Here is a 19,470-nt window from a genome sequence, read left to right on the forward strand (position 1 = left end):
AAACTTCAAATGTTAATGAAATAAAAATAATAATAAAAGTTTTGAAAAAAGGGGAAAAAAATTTTCAAAGTGCTTTTCCTGAAAACGTACGTTTTTAAATTTTCACTCTAAAATGCCATTATTTGTTTTGCTATTTATATGTAAATAGAATAAATACTATTGAGTCAGTATTGAGTATTATCATAGACTAACCAACACGTATTATTGTATGAATTGGTGTGCTTTCATTGCGTCCCTGTATAATCTATCAAGAGATTGGCAATATACTATCAGTTCTTTTCACAAATAACATAAGTTTAGTTGAGACAGTATAATAACCATTTACTAACCATTCAAGATTCAACAGTTTTTTTCAATTACTCTAAACGTAACGTCCACTGTGTCCCTCTATGGACTAGTCCATTTAACCCCTTGATTATTTCAGTCATCGACTACAAATGTCATAAAATGCATAACTACACCAAAAGGTGGCCGTGATCGTTAACTATCTTAAGCCTATTATTCATAACATATTATAAATAATAGTTTACAAACAAACAAATTCTCCCTCAACAGTCAACACAATTTTTCAAAGCTGCATGAAGGAATGCTTTAAAAGCGTACTGACTAGAGCAAATCATCGTCACTTCTTCTCTTTCTGTCTGTATGTTTGTTTGTGTTGTTCTGTCGTTCTGTCACTGTCAGACTCCACCACCACTCTCACTCTCGTCCTTGTCACTAAAATTAAAATTCAATTCACTCTCAGTCGTTATTAAAAGTAAAGTTAAAGTATATTTATTATTAAATAAATACATTTCAATACTGTACTACTAAAATATTATTGAAGACATACGTAAGCTAATGGAAAAGCAATATACGGATATTATGCCTACGTGACAGAGGTTAGTACACTTTTATAATTATTTAACTGGAGTAATAATTTGGAATCAACAGTTTTAACTAGGTGAAGTTGTTTGAAATGTATCCCTATACACTTCAACATAGACTGTTTACTGTTCACTGTTTATTCTAGTTATTTACAATTATTGTTAATAGGTTATTTCAATCAACTGAAATTAGGACCAAAATTATCCCAGGCTCAAAAGGCGATTTTGAGTCTAGCAACAGTTGAACGACTAAAATGTTCACCATTGTTTTAAATTGGAGTGTGCACACCAAGGAAACAGTCTAGGGACAGTCGCGCAACTGTTGCAACCGATGATCCCGGACCCAATTTGCCAGAGACAGCTCTGCGACTCAATTGTCGCGGGACTGTCGCTCCAGTTGGTACAGTACCTTAACTGAGCTATGCTAATATCGATTGAAACATTCGAATTGAAAATATTGATTAATAATATATATTTTTAAATATATCTATTATAAAATGAAACTGTCAAACCTAACCTAACTAACCAAACAACTTGCTGATAATTGTAAACAATGCTGAAGGTTTACTAATCGGATTGATAGTTTCAATTGATATTAGCATAGCTCAGTTAAGAAACTGTACCCGCTCCAGGTTTCGTATCCATTGAAACAAGTGTTAGACGCACACACATGCGATATATTGTCGCTGTGTCGCTCAGTCTCCCCCCATGAATTCAGCTACTCTTGGCCAGAACTGTCTCTAGTGTTTGCTCTCTTTTTGTTGTTTGAAGTTTTTTGAAAGTTAGGGTACTTAAATATGAGTGTCCGTGATGAGGATGTCAAACAATTAATTGATGAAGTTGAGAGGCCGCCTTTATATTTACAGTCATTGAAAGACTATTCGGATTTTAATTTGAAGAAGATGTTGAGGGATGAAGTGTCCTTGGCAGTTACTAAAGATTGGAACAACCCTACACAAGAGGATAAAATCAAACAGCAGATTGTGAAGTACACAGCAAACTTTTACTATTGAGTCACTGAATTCAACTCCTTCATCGATAGGTCAAAAGAAAATGCGCCATTTACTAGCTTAAATTCGGAAAGTACATTCCACCATTCTTCGTGCTCGACAGTGCCTGTAGTTGAATACTTGTTTCACGACTAAAACTTGTCTGTGTGCGCACTCCAGCTCAGCTGTCGCTAGACTTCAGAGTCTCCGAGTGGGTTGCGCAACAGTCCCCCAATTAGTTGGGCAACTGTTGCTAAACTCAAAGTTGCCTGTGTGTGCCTGGCCTTAGGCAATTTGTATATATTAATAATTAAATATAATAGCCCTATAGCATATGTAAACAAATTAGCCTTAATGCAAAGGTCTCTTTTAGCCAATGCTAACCGCTATCATCCTTGGCCTTGGCAATAAAAATATATAAGTTTACGTGCAAGGTGTAAGCTATTAGGGCAATCTCGTTCAGTAGAATTAGGGCCTATGAATTCAGTAGTCAAAGATGAGTAATAGATTTATGAGTCAAGTCTAGTTAACAAAAAACGTGGCAGCTTCGGGCTTTTTCGAGTCAAGTATTTTAATGGATGAAGTGACATGCGTGATTGCTTCAAGTTTCAAAATTAAGTTTCCCAAACCGAAATAGGTACTTCATGGTGGCTATATTACAATTAAAAATACATTTCAAGCTAGTTTCTATTAGAATTAATTAATAGAGGCCTACTTCTATGCCTCCACTTGCAGGGACTGCAGGAATAATAATTTACTTCATTTATAAGTTACCTGGCGTGCCCTTCAGTTATGAGCTTTATTTTAAATATATTTTATCATGTAAGTTACCTTATTAAACCAACACCTTGAAATTTATATCTAATTTATTTACTGTACAATTTTCATTTATACCGCGATGCAATTTTCATTTTATGTTCTAAAACCTCTATGTTCTGTCATGCAGGTGTTATGAATTTAGTCTTCCCTAGTAAGTTAGAATGAGAGGTCACTTTTTGATTCTTACCATTTACCATTTACCACGTAGTCCTCGCCACAATCTTCGGATCGGGGAGTCGTCAGATTTCTTCCCTCTTGGAGGGGTCTTGAAGAAGTTGTTCATTTGAGGTGTTGGTATGTGTGCTGTTCTATGTAATCTGTGGTTTTTTAATATGGCCTGTTTATTAAGTATTCATTGAGTTTTTTTGTGAAGCTGTTGATTGTGGTTGTTGATTTTATATGTTCTGGTAATAAATTATAATAATATGTACCTGAGTTGATGGGTGTATTGCTGGTTTTTTGTAGTCGGTGTTGCTTTGTGTTAATGTTGTGTTTGTTTCGGGTGTTGTAGGTGTGTATGTCTGATCATGGGGTGAGGGATGATTTTTTGGCTAGGAGTATTGTGTCAAATATATACTGGGAGGTTATTGTTAGGATTTTGAGTTTGATGAAGAGGGGTTTGCAGTGTTCTAGGTAGTGGAGTCTCAGGATTGCCCGGATTGTACTCTTTTGTATGGTTAAGATCTTTTCAATGTTACTAGTGCTTGCTGATCCCCAGGCTGTGATACCATATTTTATGTGGGAATGAAAAAGCGAATGGTAGGCCATTATAGCTACCTACGTCTTCATTCGTGAGTGTGCGGATTCTTTTTATCACATGCCTTGCAGTTGACAGTTTTTTTTATAGGTATTTTATGTGATCTTCCCAGTTGAGGTGTATATCGACAATTATGCCAAGGAATTTTGTGGAGTTGGTCGTTGCAATGTTCAGATTGGTCCAGTCCTCTTCTAATCTGTTGTTGTTGTTGAGTGTGAATTTTATGTGGGTCGTCTTGTTTTTATTTATACTCAGGTTTATTGTGTTGCAGTATGCGGTGGCCTTATTAAGAGTTTCATTGATGATATCGGTGTTATCTGTTGTTCGGTCAATGGGAAGTATGATTGTCGTGTCATCTGCGAAGAGAATGTATCTGAGTTGTTGTCCAATTTCTTGTCCAATTTCTTCCGGGAGGTTATTTATATATACTGTAAAAAATAGTGGGCCTAAAATTGATCCTTGAGGCGCCTCTGGTGGTTGTTCTTAATGAAGATTTTGTGTTGATTAAGTTGTTATTAATCTGTTGTTCCAATTCTACATATTGTTGTCTATTGCTGAGATAACTTTTTATCAAATCAAGCGCTTTGTCTTTGATATTGTATTGCTGAAGTTTTAGTAGCAATGTATTCCAGTTGATTGTGTCAAATGCTTTTTGTAAGTCTAAAAAGATGCCTGATGCACACTCTTTTCCCTCCCAGATGTTGGTTATATCCTCGCAGAGTTGTGATATAGCTGTTGTTGTGGTACGCCCCTTTCTGAATCCGTGTTGAAATGGTGTTAGTATATTGTTTTTTTCAAAATGTTCAATGAGTTGATTGTAGATTGCACGTTCATGTAGCTTGGAGATGGTGGGGAGATTGGAGATGGGTCTGTAGTTAGATGGATCTTGTTTGCTGCCTTTTTTGTGTTTAGGGAAGATTTTGGCTATTTTTAGTTTACTGGGTATAATTGATTTTTGCAATGATGAGTTTATGATGTGGTGAATGGGTTCTATTAGTTCTTCTTGGCAGTAAGTAACCTTAAAATTCATGATTTAGCCCCTGAACTGTTTATTAGACTAATATGATCAGGTACATACCTTTACGTCAACAGTTCAATTTTGTAGTGAATAAACTCACAACATGTTTCGCCTATTCAGGCATCGTCAGTAAGTAACCATTTTTCCTGTAATTTCATCAAATCCCGATGAGTTTTTTGGGTTTAAGGCGTTTAAACAAATCTTCGAGTTCTTGCCTGGTTATGGGTTCAAATGCTGTCAAGGTTGGAATATGGTGTTTCTTGCAGTTGCTTTCCTCCATAAGTTCTATTACGGGTAGGTCTGAGTGTAGGAATATTTTGTTGAATATGTTGCTGATATGATATGTGTTAGTTATTGATTTTTCGTTATGTAAGAGGCTTATGTTATCTAATTGCTATGTGCGTTTCTCTCATCATTGATTACCTTCCAGATTTCTTTATTTTTGTCCCTGGCTTCCTTTATTTTGTCTGCTGTGTGTTTTGAGCGTTTCGTTTGTATGTCCCTGTCATAAGTTTGTTTTATTTCCAAGTAAGTTTTTTTTATCTTCAACTTTTCCTGTTAGGTTGTATTTCTGTTGCGCCTCTTGAAGATTTGCTCTTAGGCTTGGTGTTTCATCGTCCCAGAATATCCTTTTACTTGAGATTGTGTGTCGTTTTTGAACTTTTGGCATTGTTTAATTAATTTTTGAAGTTATGATGTCAATAAAATTTGCATATTTCGCTTCTACTGAGGTTGGTTTATATACATTGGTCCAATCAGTTGTTTTTAGTTGCATTTTGAGATGATCAAGGTTTTCCTTTGAGAAGTTTCTTGCATTTTTGTAGATAAATTTTTGGTGGATAGGTTTATTGTTGATTGTACATAAGAGATAGTGGTGGTCGGAGATGGTATTTTCAAGTGCTTGTACTTCTAGATCATTTATTTTTATATTAGTGTAGCATCCATCTATGCTTGTGACTGTGGTGGGGGTTTTGCGAGTAACCGGTATTTGTCTGATATGGCATCCATGTTGGGTTAGTAGGTTCTCTAGGTTTATTATGCTTCGGTCTTCTGGTTTTAGGATGTTGAAATTTGTATCGCCAAGGATAATTATTTTATTTGATGCTGTGTTTTGACGTTTGAGTAGGCTAGATGGCCTAATTTTTCAAGAAATGTGTCTTCTGTATTGGGGCTTGGTGATCTGTAGGTTCCAATTAGTATTATATTTTGTTTTTTAATTTTTATTTTAACTGCAATTGTTTCAAAATCAAGTTCTGTAGGATGATATGGTACATGTAGTGTTAGTTCTTCTATTACAGTTTTTAGACTCGCTTTCTTGTATAGAGCTATACCTCCCCACATATGTGCCGTTCTACAGAAGTTAGTTTGTAGTGTACCTATATCCTTGAATGTTGGTGTTTAATAGGTCTTCATGTTTAAGGCCATGCTCTGAGAGTATTAGTAAGTCGGGGTTATGTTTATCTATTTTAACGTGAAGTCTGTCTATCTTGTTCTGTAGTCCTCGTTGGATGTTTAAGTGGAAAATTTGGAGTGATTTATTTGTCTTTGCTGTATGTTTATCTTTGCTGTTAGGCCTATTTGTTTTGTTGGAGCTACCTTGTTGTTTCTGTTCTGGTTGTTTGGTTATGCTATTTGCGGTTGCGAGGCTAGGTTGCAGTTTGGGTTATTTACGTTCTCTTCGCTAGGTTTGGGTGGATTGTCGATGATTTGGATTTTTAACGCAGCAGCGATTTGTGAGGTGAGTATTTTTGTTCCTTCTTGGCTGAGATGTACCCCATCCCAACATAAATGGTTATGAATTAGTATTTTAGTGTTATCTATGTATTTTATCATGAGCTGAGTGCACATAAATTCAAGTGCTTTGTTGGTTTCGTCAATGAAGCGCCTACTACAGTCTTCCCTGAATGATATTGAAGTCACATGCCAATTTGTGCCTGGAAATATTTTTTTGTTCGCCTCAATAGTCAGCCATAGAGGTCTCATGACATGGTTGGGTGTTTTGGACGTTGAGACATTATTTGAGCCTATATTAAGAATGACGTCTTTGGCTAATGTGAGTTGGTTTGCAAGGAATTTGCTTACATCTTGTATCCTGCCACCTGGCATTGTTTTTACAAGTGTCTGAGGTTGTTCTGGGCGGTTTAGATGTCTGTCAATATTTTTTATTAGAGAATCTCCTATAAGTAGGGGAAGGCTTGGTCCTGTATTGTTCTGTGTTAAGCGAGGTTTTGTAGGCTCTCCACTCGTGGCACTGACATCAGCTTTGTGGGTGGATGGTCCGTTGTTTGTGGGATATTTGTTGGGACTTTGTTTGTCTGTGTGGCTATTGTTTAGATTTTTTTCAGAATGTCCAGTTGTTGTGTTGCCTTTGTGTTCAATATCTACTAAAGCGTCCAGCCTATTGTTGTCCGTGTTCTTTTGACTGAATTCACGTACGATAGTTTTGAGTTTGAATATGAGTTCCATATTTTTACTACTATTTCTGAAAGTCTGTTGTTTTCCTGTTTCTGTATATTAACTTCTTCTTTTAGGTCTTTTATATCATTTAGTAGTATCTTAATTATCTGTTTCTTGTATTAAAGCGTTGTACTGGTCCTCACTTACATGAATGCAGTGTATGTGGTACCATGTAGGCCTATCGTCATTACAGTCAGATGCTAGTGCTTTGTCGTCATTATCTATTTTTACATTGCAAATTCCACAGTAGAATGAGTGTATTTCTAATTGTTCAGGTTTAGTTTCATCTTGAGTATTGCCTTCCTCATGTTGGTCTTTGTCATTTTTCTCTAATCTATTTTTTTTCCTCACTTGTTTTGTCATTCTGCTTATTAAGCCTTTTTTTGTATTCCTCTTCTTCTCTATCAAAACATAGGGCTGCTTTATTAGGGAGATTTAAGTTTGTTAAGGGTGCAACGAAGGGGAAAAGACGGGGACGCAATTATATCTTTGGCCCATAGTGTGTCACATGCAAACCACTGACCTTTTGAAACTCTGTTAAATTAGCTTAACACCTTTTGAGTCCTGGGAAATGCAAGTTAATAAAAGTTATTTCAAAATTATGCCTAATCATTGATGTTTTTAAGCATGGTTTTGTTCATCCTATAAAAAATATATGGAACTGAAAGGGTTTGAGTTTGCAACCAATAATTATACGCTTCTCAGTTGTTATTTCCGGTACCTTGGCTCCAATGCTGTAGGGCATAGGCCCTTGTCGTGTACGGTAATTGATTAAGCAGCCCTTAGCCCTATGTGGATCTTGATGATAGCTATTTATGGTGTTGAAAACGTTGCTAATTTAAAATTTTTATAAATATTTTGGCCTATTTTACTTGCTCATCGAACTCAAATATTTGTACTAAAACAACTAGTGTTCTGACGTCTGTCTTAGTCTCACAAAATCATTGTGGACTCAATTTCCTGAAGTTTTTCTTGAAGTGCTATTTCTGTTGTGAAGTACGACTCATCTTTAAAGCCATTTAAAAATAACGGTAGCCTACTGTAGGCTTAATTTTTTAGAACCAAGACATGGTTATTAAAACAAGCCTATCTCATGAGAAACCAGATTACAAGGCCCTAATTGCTGATCACCTTTACCTCCTTCCCCACTAAAAACCGCTTTGATTGGATAAGTTAAGCTGCGTCCATATTATTAAACTATTCACGGGCCACCTCCTATAGCATAATGGCATTTAGTTTTTTTTTTATCTTACTATACTATTGTTAATATTACAGTGGAACCTGCTTTATTCCACTCCTTTATTATCACTTTTGATAAGTTATGTGATCAAGTATTTGCCCATCCTGCCGATTAGCACATCAGCATTTTCAGTTTTTTCTCTGTTACAATAAGCAGAAATCTGCAGTTTTCATCTTTGCAGTTAACTATTCAACCCTTTCTGACCATCGTTTGGTCCTGTAGTTGATAGACGGTTGAAATGTGTAATACCACTTCCATTTTCTGATCTTACAAATGCCACATTTAGCCTCTAAATTCCCAATTCCCTTCTTAGTAGGGAAAAGTTGGGTTCTTTAAAAACATAAAAGCCGGTTTTCCTAGATTCTAAATTTGGCTGTGTTTGCTGGCACCTACTGAACACTAAGGGTCAAGCACAAACATTTTCCTAGCGGAGTGCAAAGAAAACGCTCAGTGCATAAAAGACTCACACTACATTCTAGATCCTGTTGGCTGCCGAACTTAGTACCTAGTAAAACTGCATTAACTTTTCCTTCTTCATCAATTCATAGATTTTTTGGAATTCTTTTTAGGTTCATAAGAAAATTTCATTTAATCTGTTTTGTATTTTGAACTAAATTACGGTATGTAACCTACCTATGACAGTTAAGGAGGGCTAATTAGGCGCAAACCAATGATCTGCAGTCCTGGGCTGTGCAAAAAACAAATAATCTCATAAGGTTGACACATTTTCTGTTTATTAATTAATTAAAGTCTGCTCTATGTAATATTGTGCTACATTCTACGTTAGGCTTATATTGTATGTACTTGGTTGGATGCTACATAAGACATAAGACATTTATTTGTCACTTTTACATTATAATGATTATACAAATTATTAAATATACAAAAGTTACAGACCATGGCAAGAGATTAAAATTTGAGGGTAATAAATTAAAATTCACGCATCTTATATCTAAATCACAATTAACATCCTATTTCGAATAGTTTTCATTAACTTATCAGACATGAAACAAAAATCATCGATAGGATAGAGTGGGTTGTTTACTAAAAATAAAAGCAGTCTTTTTTTTTTAAATTCTTAAAATCCAAATCTGTCACAGCCAATGATAATTTGTTGAAGAGCCATTTTTTTTTTAACAGAGGGCCAGGCTTACAAGTTACCTTGGGATTGCATCGCAGCTAGAACAGCTTATTGTGCACCCTTGTTCACAGATCCTCATTCTCCGTCAAATCCCAAGTCCTTGGTGAACCGTGAGAGCCTTTTGACTATGGTGACCTGTTCTTCCCTTTGATCTCCCATCAATAGGCCAAGGGATCTCATACGCAGACCTTGTAGGGCTGGGCACATAAATATACCTTCACAGCTTTCACAAGGTCTCTGGCTGGGGCAAGCCGTAGCGAGATTTCCCCAAAAGGACTCAGCTCCTAAACTTGATTGACCAGCCAATCCTTTGTGGCTGCGTCAGCACAGCCTCCACCTTTCTTCCTGGAGGCTTCATTAGAGTCAGCTTTGGGGGTACCACCCTTGCCCTGCTTTTTCCCAGCATCCTAGTTCCCGGAGGAACTGGCTTTGCAGGCAGCAGAGTTAGGGTGCTTGGCAGCCCACACCAGCCTCCTCTCACTTCTGGATAGCACCTTTTCGCCTTTGGCTAAAGCATCCGCTATCCTCCGTCTTTGCAACTCACCCCTGGAAAGTCGTTTTTCGTACGAGGGATCTCATACGCAGACCTTGTAGGGCTGGGCACATAAATATACCTTCACAGCTTTCACAAGGTCTCTGGCTGGGGCAAGCCGTAGCGAGATTTCCCCAAAAGGACTCCTCAGCTCCTGAACTTGCTTGACCAGCCAATCCTTTGTGGCTGCGTCAGCACAGCCTCCACCTTTCTACCTGGAGGCTTCATTAGAGTCAGCTTTGGGGGTACCACCCTTGCCCTGCTTTTTCCCAGCATCCTAGTTCCCGGAGGAACTATCTTTGCAGGCAGCAGAGTTAGGGTGCTTGGCAGCCCACACCAGCCTCCTCTCACTTCTGGATAGCACCTTTTCGCCTTTGGCTTAAGCATCCGCTATCCCCCATCTTTGCAACTCGCCCCTGGAAAGTCGTTTTTCGTTCCTTTCCGGTTTCTGCGAGCTTGTCGTCATCGTTAGATTTCAGTAGACCTTCCTCCTCCATTTGGGTCAGATTGTCTACATTGTTCTCACGAATACCGGGTATTTAAGTCCACCTCCCCAGTGACCCAATTAGAGAGGTAAGGGGTGCGTACGACTGGGTTACCCCTGGTACCCAGAAGGCTCCGTTAAGACACTGAATATTAGGCCCCCAGTGCCACAAGACTCTTGGCACGGATCGCATTACACCTTAGTCTAGGGCCCCCCTCACTTGGTTCTGTAGGTGGACCAACACCCAGTGGCAGAAGGTAGCTCTCCGCAGCTAACAAGTGAGAGTTGGGGTTTAGGTTGTGGCCAATCTGCCGAACCAACCCCGCATGCGAGGTTTGGCCGGAACGGCGCGAAATTTTCTCCCACTCACTAAACCCCCATACCTTCCCTGAAGAGCCTGATACCCATAACAACATGTCCTGATCTCGTTTTTTCCAACCGGACCTGAGGTTGATAATTTTTTTGCAGTTCCTAGTACTAATGCCATGCACTTCATTTCTCATTTTATATCTAAAGCTATTCTTAAAAGTAAACAATAATAATTGATAAATATATAAGTTAAGGATGGTCAATATTTTTAAATCAATAAAAAGGGGTTTACAGTGTGCTTCACTATCCTCTTTACACATTATTCTGATAATTTGTTTCTGTGATAGAAGTACCTCGTGAATTTTAGGAGAACTACCACAGTAAAGTAAACCATATGAAGCAATTGACTGAAATAAAGCAAAATATGCAGATTTTACATAATTAAAAGGAACATAGTGCACTAATCTAGATTCCCTAGTACATCTGCCTAAGATTCTTTAACTAACGGTGCACATACCAGTACTGTTAACAACCTTTTTTGTTTCAGTTAAAAAAATGCATTGATTTGAACCCAGAAAAGATGACAGAAGCTGTATGGTCTCAATATAATGATTTACAGAAAATAGATCTATCTCATAAAGCTATAAGTGTCTTGACTCCTGGAATTTCCGAATGCGAGGGTGTTGAAACTCTGTATGTAAGTATTAGGCTAGGTTAGGTTCCTTAAAAAGTGGTTCAGTAACAAACAATATTAAAATGACTCACAATAAGTTGGCCTTGAAGATCATCAGGTCTTAAAATAGTATCTACGTTATAGTTGCGGAAAAAACATTTTGATAATGGCTTCCTAGTGGCCAAATAAAACCAGTAAAACCAAGGCCGGATATTAGGGTTCTATTGTACTGAAAAAGCAAATACGAAAACCCCTAGAACAATGGACGCAGAAGTTTAGGACACCATTGAAAGATTTCAATGTTTGTAGCCTTTGGTACGGTTGGTGTATTTGATTTTATTTTTAAATACCGTACTACAGTTTTGTATTTTAACATTGTGTATGCAACAATGCCTATCCTCAGTAGTAACAAACATGTCTTTATTAAACCTCAACTGTCAACATAGACTTCCTATTAAATATTAACTGCTTTCATAGGCCTCATGGTGTCAAACCTTTTACTTCACCATGCTGTACAGGTGTTGAAATTCTTGTAACTTATTTCATCACCAGGTGCAGTATGGTTACTTAAAAAAAAACACATTCAAAATTTTTATTTCCTTAGACTTGTCATATTAACGTACGTTGTGTTGTGTGTGTGTGTTGTAACGTACGTTCGTTGTCTTTTGAAAAATGTAATTTGAAATAATATACATATTACTTAATGCGTTGTTCCATTTTTGTTGTGTTTACACAGAACAACTGACGAAAACACAATAAAATATTTACATACATCTAGGGCTGACCTGACGAAGGCTGTAAATTTACTTACCTGATACTTGAAGTCTTCATCTTTGACCCGCGTTGCTAGATTGATTGCGTCAATGGTTTGCTGGCTAGACGAGGTCCCTAAAGTTGTCCTTGAACTTTTACGGGTTCGGTATAGCATTCATACGTGACGGGTACAACCTATGTGCTGGTTCAAATATACATAACTTATTTCATCTCATTCGTATTATTAGTTTGTGTGTCCATATAATCCCGACAAATCTTGAACAATGTCCCATTTTGTTAATACTGTTTACGTTGCTGGACACCACAATGCCTAATGAAGTAGTTAATATTCATCAATAATAGCAATTAAAAGTGAAATATTATAGTCTTACAGTTTGTTGATCTAAAGTCAGCGAAGAGGCCTACTGTTATGGTAAAAAGTCACAGAGTTAGAGGGGACTGTAATAATATAGTTCTGACTTAGCAGCCGAGAACACTACAACTGATATCTTGTTGTTGGTTCAAACCATTATCTCATTCATTGCAAACTAAAAAATAATAACTTTTAAGATTGAAAACATTATAAAAACCGTCCATTTAACAATTAGAGCTATTTTAGTTGGAAATGTTATAGGCCTACCTAAAGTAGTAAGAACACATGTTGCAGTTCCTGAAATTTACTTAATTACCACACATCAGAAAGTGTTATTTTATTTTATTTTATCTATTTGGTGTTATTTTAGCGAATTTCCCATAAAGGGAATAAGCTATTACCGTAGGTCTCATGGTAAGACCTGGACCTGGGACCGATTTACTTTTTCGTTTTGAGGTCCCCAGAGGCCAAAAACACCATCCGTTCAAATTCATATGTATATATATTTATACAGGGTTAGTAAAAAGTGTGGAGACCCCCTGTTATTTTTTTAACCGTCCATACTAGAAAAACTGAACTCGGCACACCATTATGGCATGTTATGAAGTACTTTTTGGGCATAACCGCCACTTGGTGTTCATCCCCAAAATGGGGGATTTTGGGGGAAACTAAAATATTTCAAATACAAAGACCCATCGAGTGACCCCTCATTTTGAAGGTCCTGGTAAAAGAAAACTAACAACGTAAACTAGAGGTCTCAATCTCAGTTCAGTACAAAATGGCAGCCAATTGAAATTCTCATAAGTTCCCAAACCCAAAATGGGGGATTTTGGGGGAAACTCCAAAATTTTAAATGATAAGCCCCATCGAGTGACCCCTCATTTTGAAGGTCATAATAAAAGAAAACTAACAACGTAAACTATAGGTCTCTATCTTAACACAGTGAAATATGGCAGCCAATTGAATATAAAATTGCAAATTATTTCCGATTTATAAAGATTTCAATCAGCTTCAATTTTTTACTGGATTGAGATAGAAACCTCTAGTTTGCGTTGTTAGTTTTCTTTTACCAGGACCTTCAAAATGAGGGGTCATTTGATGGGGTTTATTATTATAAACTTTTGAGTTTCCCCCAAAATCCCCCATTTTGGGTTTAATAAGCAAGTGGCTATTAGGCTTAAAAAGTACTTCATAACATGCCAAAAAGGTGTGTAGAGTTTAGTTTTCCTAGTGTGAGCCGCTACAAAATTTACAGGGGGTCTCCAGACTTGGAAAGCTGCAAGTTAAATTCAACTTCTGAGAATTTCAATTGGCTGCCATTTTGAATTGGATTGAGATAAAGACCTCTAGATTGCGTTTTTGGTTTTCTTTTACCAAGACCTTTAAAATGAGGGGTCACTCGATAGGTCTTTGTATTAGAAATCTTTTAGTTTCCCCCAAAATCCCCCATTTTGGGGATGTACACCAAGTGACGGTTATGCCCAAAAAGTACTTCATAACATGCCATAAAGGTGTGCCAAGTTTAGTTTTTCTAGTATGGGCCGTTAAAAAAATAACAGGGGGTCTCCACACTTTTTACTAACCCTGTATATGTCTGTTAGCACGATAACTCAAACAAAAATGATCCGATTTTGATGAAATTTGTTATACACGTGTAAACCTACATTTATTCTAACGAGTTCCCGAACCAGCATGATCGGACCATGGGAACAGGGGTTTTATGGGGTAAAAATGGGATTTTCCCATTTTTGACCCTACAAACATAAAATTTAGAAATTTCTTTCCCAACCATTTTGAAGAGCTTAAAAAAGAAATAATTAGTATATTGAGGCATTTTTGTATGCCTAGTGGTTTGGGAGAAAATTAAAAACGTAAATTTAAAATTCCCATGTTATTCTAATGGAGAAAATGAAAACTGTTGGTAGGAAATACTTGTTTATAGATATATGTTGATAAATTTGGCAAATTTATTTATTTCATCCTATTCTATTGACGTTTAAAAACACTATTTACCTTCCCCGTAGCAGCAAACCTAAGCACTTGTTAAATCTAATGTTATTTGAATTGGGAATAAATATGTCTTATTTATGGAAATATTTTAGTAAAAATTTAATCAGACGAGTTGAAATTCGCTTAGTCTGCAGGTTTGTTGCGGCGGGGGTATTTAAGTTTTGAATACACCTTTTATGTATCTTGCCTAAAAACTAAAGCCTAAAAATTGAAACCAAATGCTAACTAGTAAAATTTAACTTTTGTGTCGTTGATTATTAACAATTGATATTTTTCCAGTTACAGAGTAATTCACTCACCGATCTGCCAGCCGATGTGGGTGACCTGAGGTGTCTGAAAGTTCTGAACCTGAACAATAATTCATTAACTTCCATACCTTCATGTATTTTCAAACTGCATATGCTTACGGAATTAACAGCAAAAAACAATTGTATCACAAGTGTTAACAAAGATGTTGGAAATCTGTGTGATCTAAACATTTTGGTCAGTTGTTTGCTTTAGCTATCTAACTAAATATTCTAATATGTTGCTTAGCCTAAACTTAGATAACCTTAGATTCTCGCTTATGTCACTTACAAAGTCTTTTGTGTTTAAGACTTTAAAAATTGCTTTAAGATTAAAATAAATAATGGCTTTTTCAGCAGGACATATAAATACTGTATATACATTTGTGAGTTACAGCATACAAAAACAGCAACATTTATTTAAGAAAATATATTTTATTAGCAAAGAAATTGTATAAAAGTGAATTTAAGCACATAGGTTAAAGCTAATTCTTACCTATACCTGTATTATAATCAGGGCTGTACCCAGCTTTGGCAGGCCCTAGTACAAATATTATACTGCGCCCCCCCCCCCCCTTGAAGTATATGTTTGGCGGGGGCCGGTAAAATTGTCTGAAAAAACTGGTTTGAGTACGGTCCTGTTTATATTTCCTAGCACTTTATCGAGAAAAGGCTGGAAATTATTATGACATGGCATGTTTTGGCTGAGTGAAAAATTAATTCATTGTATATTGTATTTCTATAGTCTAATATAATAAACATAGCTGTAACTTAAATTATAGTAGCCTACACCAGAGATTCACTAAATCCGAACTCCCGACCAAACCACCTACTGCAGAGAGAGTGTTACTGTATTTAAATTGAAAATATACCTACGGTATGTGATCTAAAATAGTAACCTGGGTGTCCATCCGACCAAGAAACCGACAAACCTGCACTTCCGGCTAATCTGAGCGATTAAGTATTCCGATTGATTAGGTACGGTAGAACAGGGTACAGTTCCAATTAGTGAAACTTTTGTGTATGATTTTGTTTTTGCTTACAACATTTTAATTTGGACAAACCTTAAATAATCCATAAATACTGAGGTTTTGCTGTGTTTAAAACCACAATACAAAATATCGGTGTAGGTCTACTCAGTTTTATCACGCATCATAAAATTGCCTACCTAAAATATTTCTAGCTGGGAAGCATTTTTGAGCTTGAAAAATTCTAAATTCATAAAATGATATCAAATACAACTATGCTGCGTAGTAGTAGAATAAAATGTTCTGACTTAAACTATTGTTAGCAATAAACATTTTTGACACAAATCTCAAGCGGCCCATACACAGTCAGTTTAACTACATAGTTTATTGCCTGTACTGTCTGAACAATAAATCCACATTCCTGCAAATTTTCAAGCAGTGGCTACACTTCTCAGATTCGGTCTGGTCCGGTCCTTCCAAATGCGGAACAATGTATTTTAATGGAGGTGGCTACATTTCTCCGGTCCACTCCGGTTCAGCACCGAACAATACTCCAACATCCGAACAATGGGAGCATTCATCTGCATTTGGTGGAGGCAGACCGGAGCGTATGTGACAAGTGTAGCTACATACTTCTGGAACTCGGGTGAGGATCGGGGATGTTCTGTGAGCGCTCTGACCATTTCTGAAGTCACGTGATTACTACCTCGTGTAGGAGTGGAATCATAGAACGTGTGTGTACTTTCGAACACACGAAAGTTAGTCTGACTGGACCGGACCAAAACTAATCGAATCAGACAAATCTTCAGACGGGCTACAGACCTGTGCAAATGCAAAAAAAGAATACCTTTCTGGCCTATATTGAAGGATATAGAAATCTCCTGATATTGGTATATTCAACTGCTATCAATTCAATTATTTAAAAACACACAATTATTATTTACACACTTTGGTGCATATTTGAATCTGAATATGAGAGCACAGATTATCTGTGTAGTAGTCTGTTACTAACCAAGACCAGCTGTTTCATAGTTAGAGCGGTTTCATTTATTAAAATCCCAATGTTTAAGGTCAGGGGAGCAAGCTGGTCAAGCCGAATCACCAATGGATTTTATCTAAGTGATAATGCCGATGCCGCAACCCCTAGGTCTAGCCTGAAGTAATGTGAAAAACTATCCCAGGCTCGTGCCTAGCGTCTTAGGGCAAAAAACGGTCAGCTGGGCACAGTTTCGAACCATCTAAAAGCGAATAGCATTTTTCAGGGTTGAGCCAGTGACCTTTTGATCCCTAGGGTAGCACTATAACCACTTCTACATCATATTATGCAATTTGTGATAGTGGAGTTAAAAAAGTGAACGACCTTCATCCTGCTAACCTTTGAATGAGCTAAAGACAAACTATTTTACTATGTATCACATTGTTGACTCCTGTTTTCGATCTATTTTCACACGTAGAAAAACTTAAATAGCCCGTTTACAAATCAGATAACTAATCAGGGCTCTACATAGTTTTTCAAATAGCTTAACTAACCAGTTAAATTAATAGTGTGCCTTAGAAACAATCATGAACATTTACTTTGTAAGTGCTGTCATATCAATAACTTATATGTATTATTTTTCAGGACATCTCCCATAACGAGTTAATAACACTTACATCTGGTGTGGGATTTTTAAACCGCCTTAAGCATGTAAACCTATCTAACAATAAGCTCAAAAGTATCCCTCATGAGTTGACAGCTATTTGTGGTATGGTTTATTTTCTCTTCTGTATTCTATTCTAAACAGTATACAGGGTGATTTTAAAGTCCCTTCCCCCTACTTTTTTTTAACAGTATAAGTAAAAATGTTTGAACCTCGCACATCTTGTTTTTCATGTTTTCATTGCCTATCAACCTCTAAAGAAAGACGGTACACAATGAGTAAACCGAGATTCTTAAATGTAAGCATAGGTTGACATGTACATCAAATTAAAGGTCTCTGTTAGCAGAATACAATGCTGCAAACCAGACCTCAAAATGGACTGTTCAAAGATTTCTTGAATCTGCCATTTTGAATCTTTAAACGGCTGCCATTTTTTACTCAGTTGTTCTTTTGAGCTCAAATTTGCGGCATTACATTCTACTAATAAAAACCTTTAATTTGATGTGCATGTCAACCTATGCTTTTATTTATGATTTTCTAGCAGGTGCCCGCCGATGGAGGTAGCGTATTACAGCAAAGATTAAAAATGGCAAATTCAATTAATCTTTAAAAAGCTGTCATTTTTGACCTGATTGTCCATTTGAGGTCCAGTTTGCGGCATTGTTTTTAGTTCAACAAGACCTTTAATTTGATGTACCTATGCTTACATTTAAGAATCTCGGCTTACTCCTCGTGGACCGTACCCCATTGGAGGTGGAGAGTCAAATAACCCATGAAAAACAAGATATTTATGTCTAACAAAGATATGCTGAGTTTAAAACGTCTACCTTGTACTGTTAAAAAAAAGGTAGGAGGAAGGGACTTTAAACTCACCCTGTATGATAGGTTACTTTTGTTGTGCTTTGAGTAGACTATACTATATATTAAGTATTTCCATTGTTTGTTCTTTCAGTTGACTCTTGCTAATTCATCACTTGGTGGTATGTTACAACTTACCCTGTAATTAATGAGTCATGGGCGATGTGTGAACAATTCTGTAATTTTATTCATTTTGTGACGGGAGGCTTGCATCATTTCAATTGTGATGTCCAATCCGATTGGATTATTTTTACAGTACATAAACTTAAATGAAACAAGGACAGTTGGTCTATAGTCCAGTCAAGGAATGAGTTGTAGAGTGCGTGAGCAGGTAACTAAGCGATTCCTTCAGAAACTTGTTCAGGGGGCTTAGGGTGTTAACATACCAAAAGTCCTGACTCCTAGGTGGTGAGCCAGGGGGTGGAGAGGGGAAAAAGGGGGGGGAGAAAGGTACGCATTTTGGGGTTTTTGATTATATCTCGAAAACTATCAACTTTTTGTATACTATAGTAAATTATAAAATTGAAGAAGATTAAATTTTCTACAAGAAAAGTATATAGTGTGTTTATTTTGGTTCAACAGATTACGAGTTATAACTTATTTAATTAATATCTTATTAAAATCTTCTTCCATAAGAAATACATGTAAATTAGTATGCAAAATGGGGCGAATCCTATCCGCCCAAAGGAAATATAAATGATATTCTGGAAATCTTGACAAAATTTCCAGTAATTTGACACTTTAATCATTAAAATTGATCCAAAATTAAGGCGAGGGCGAGGTAACAAAATTTCGAGTTTTGGTGTTTTGTTATTGGAAATATAAAAAAAACCTTAAATCATCCCATTTTTAAACGCTCACCCTCGCTTTAATTTTTGACAAAATTTCATGATTAAAGTGTCAAATTACTGGAAATTTTGTCAATATTTCCAGAATATCAGTTATATTTCCTTTGGGCGGATAGGGTTCGCCCCATTTCGCATACTAATTTACATGTATTTCTTATGGAAGGAGTATTTTAATAAGATATCAATTAAGGGGAGATGCCCAGTTTTTCGATCAGAAAATTAATTTTTTGTTTATTGCATTGAAAAATTCTTCATCTCTTCCTGATTCAGAAAATATATAATTTTAATATATTTACTACAGTATAACAATCATAAAAAATAATATAAATAGTACTACACACTCGGTTTTAGTCACAAAAGGCTGAATTAGCATCAATAAAATTTAAGTTAGAAATTACATTTTGTTGAATGGCAGCACTGAATTAATGTTGTTGCTAGGTTAAATTGTCAG

The 19,470-nt window shown here is 36.5% G+C and overlaps 1 protein-coding gene across 2 annotated transcripts in view; it reads left to right on the plus strand.

Annotated features, from left to right (window-relative positions):
- The first annotated feature begins 713 nt into the window (after positions 1-713).
- The window catches only part of LOC128997848 (leucine-rich repeat-containing protein 40-like), a 34,968-nt gene continuing 16,211 nt past the window's right edge, over positions 714-19,470 (plus strand). The window contains exons 1-4 of one of the 2 annotated variants that reach the window (XM_054423609.1): positions 714-881; positions 11,160-11,309; positions 14,701-14,904; positions 17,295-17,418. In XM_054423609.1, coding sequence (XP_054279584.1) covers positions 11,193-11,309; positions 14,701-14,904; positions 17,295-17,418 — 445 coding nt within the window. In that variant the 5' untranslated portion in view covers positions 714-881; positions 11,160-11,192. Of the gene's footprint in view, positions 882-2,843; positions 2,969-11,159; positions 11,310-14,700; positions 14,905-17,294; positions 17,419-19,470 lie in introns of those variants that run through there. The other variant, XM_054423610.1, reaches the window with a different exon arrangement.

The sequence above is a fragment of the Macrosteles quadrilineatus genome, unplaced genomic scaffold, assembly GCF_028750875.1.
Source record: "Macrosteles quadrilineatus isolate MER2022 unplaced genomic scaffold, UCM_ALF_1.0 Scaffold_7__1_contigs__length_78375512, whole genome shotgun sequence".
Classification (NCBI taxonomy): Eukaryota; Metazoa; Arthropoda; class Insecta; order Hemiptera; family Cicadellidae; genus Macrosteles; species Macrosteles quadrilineatus.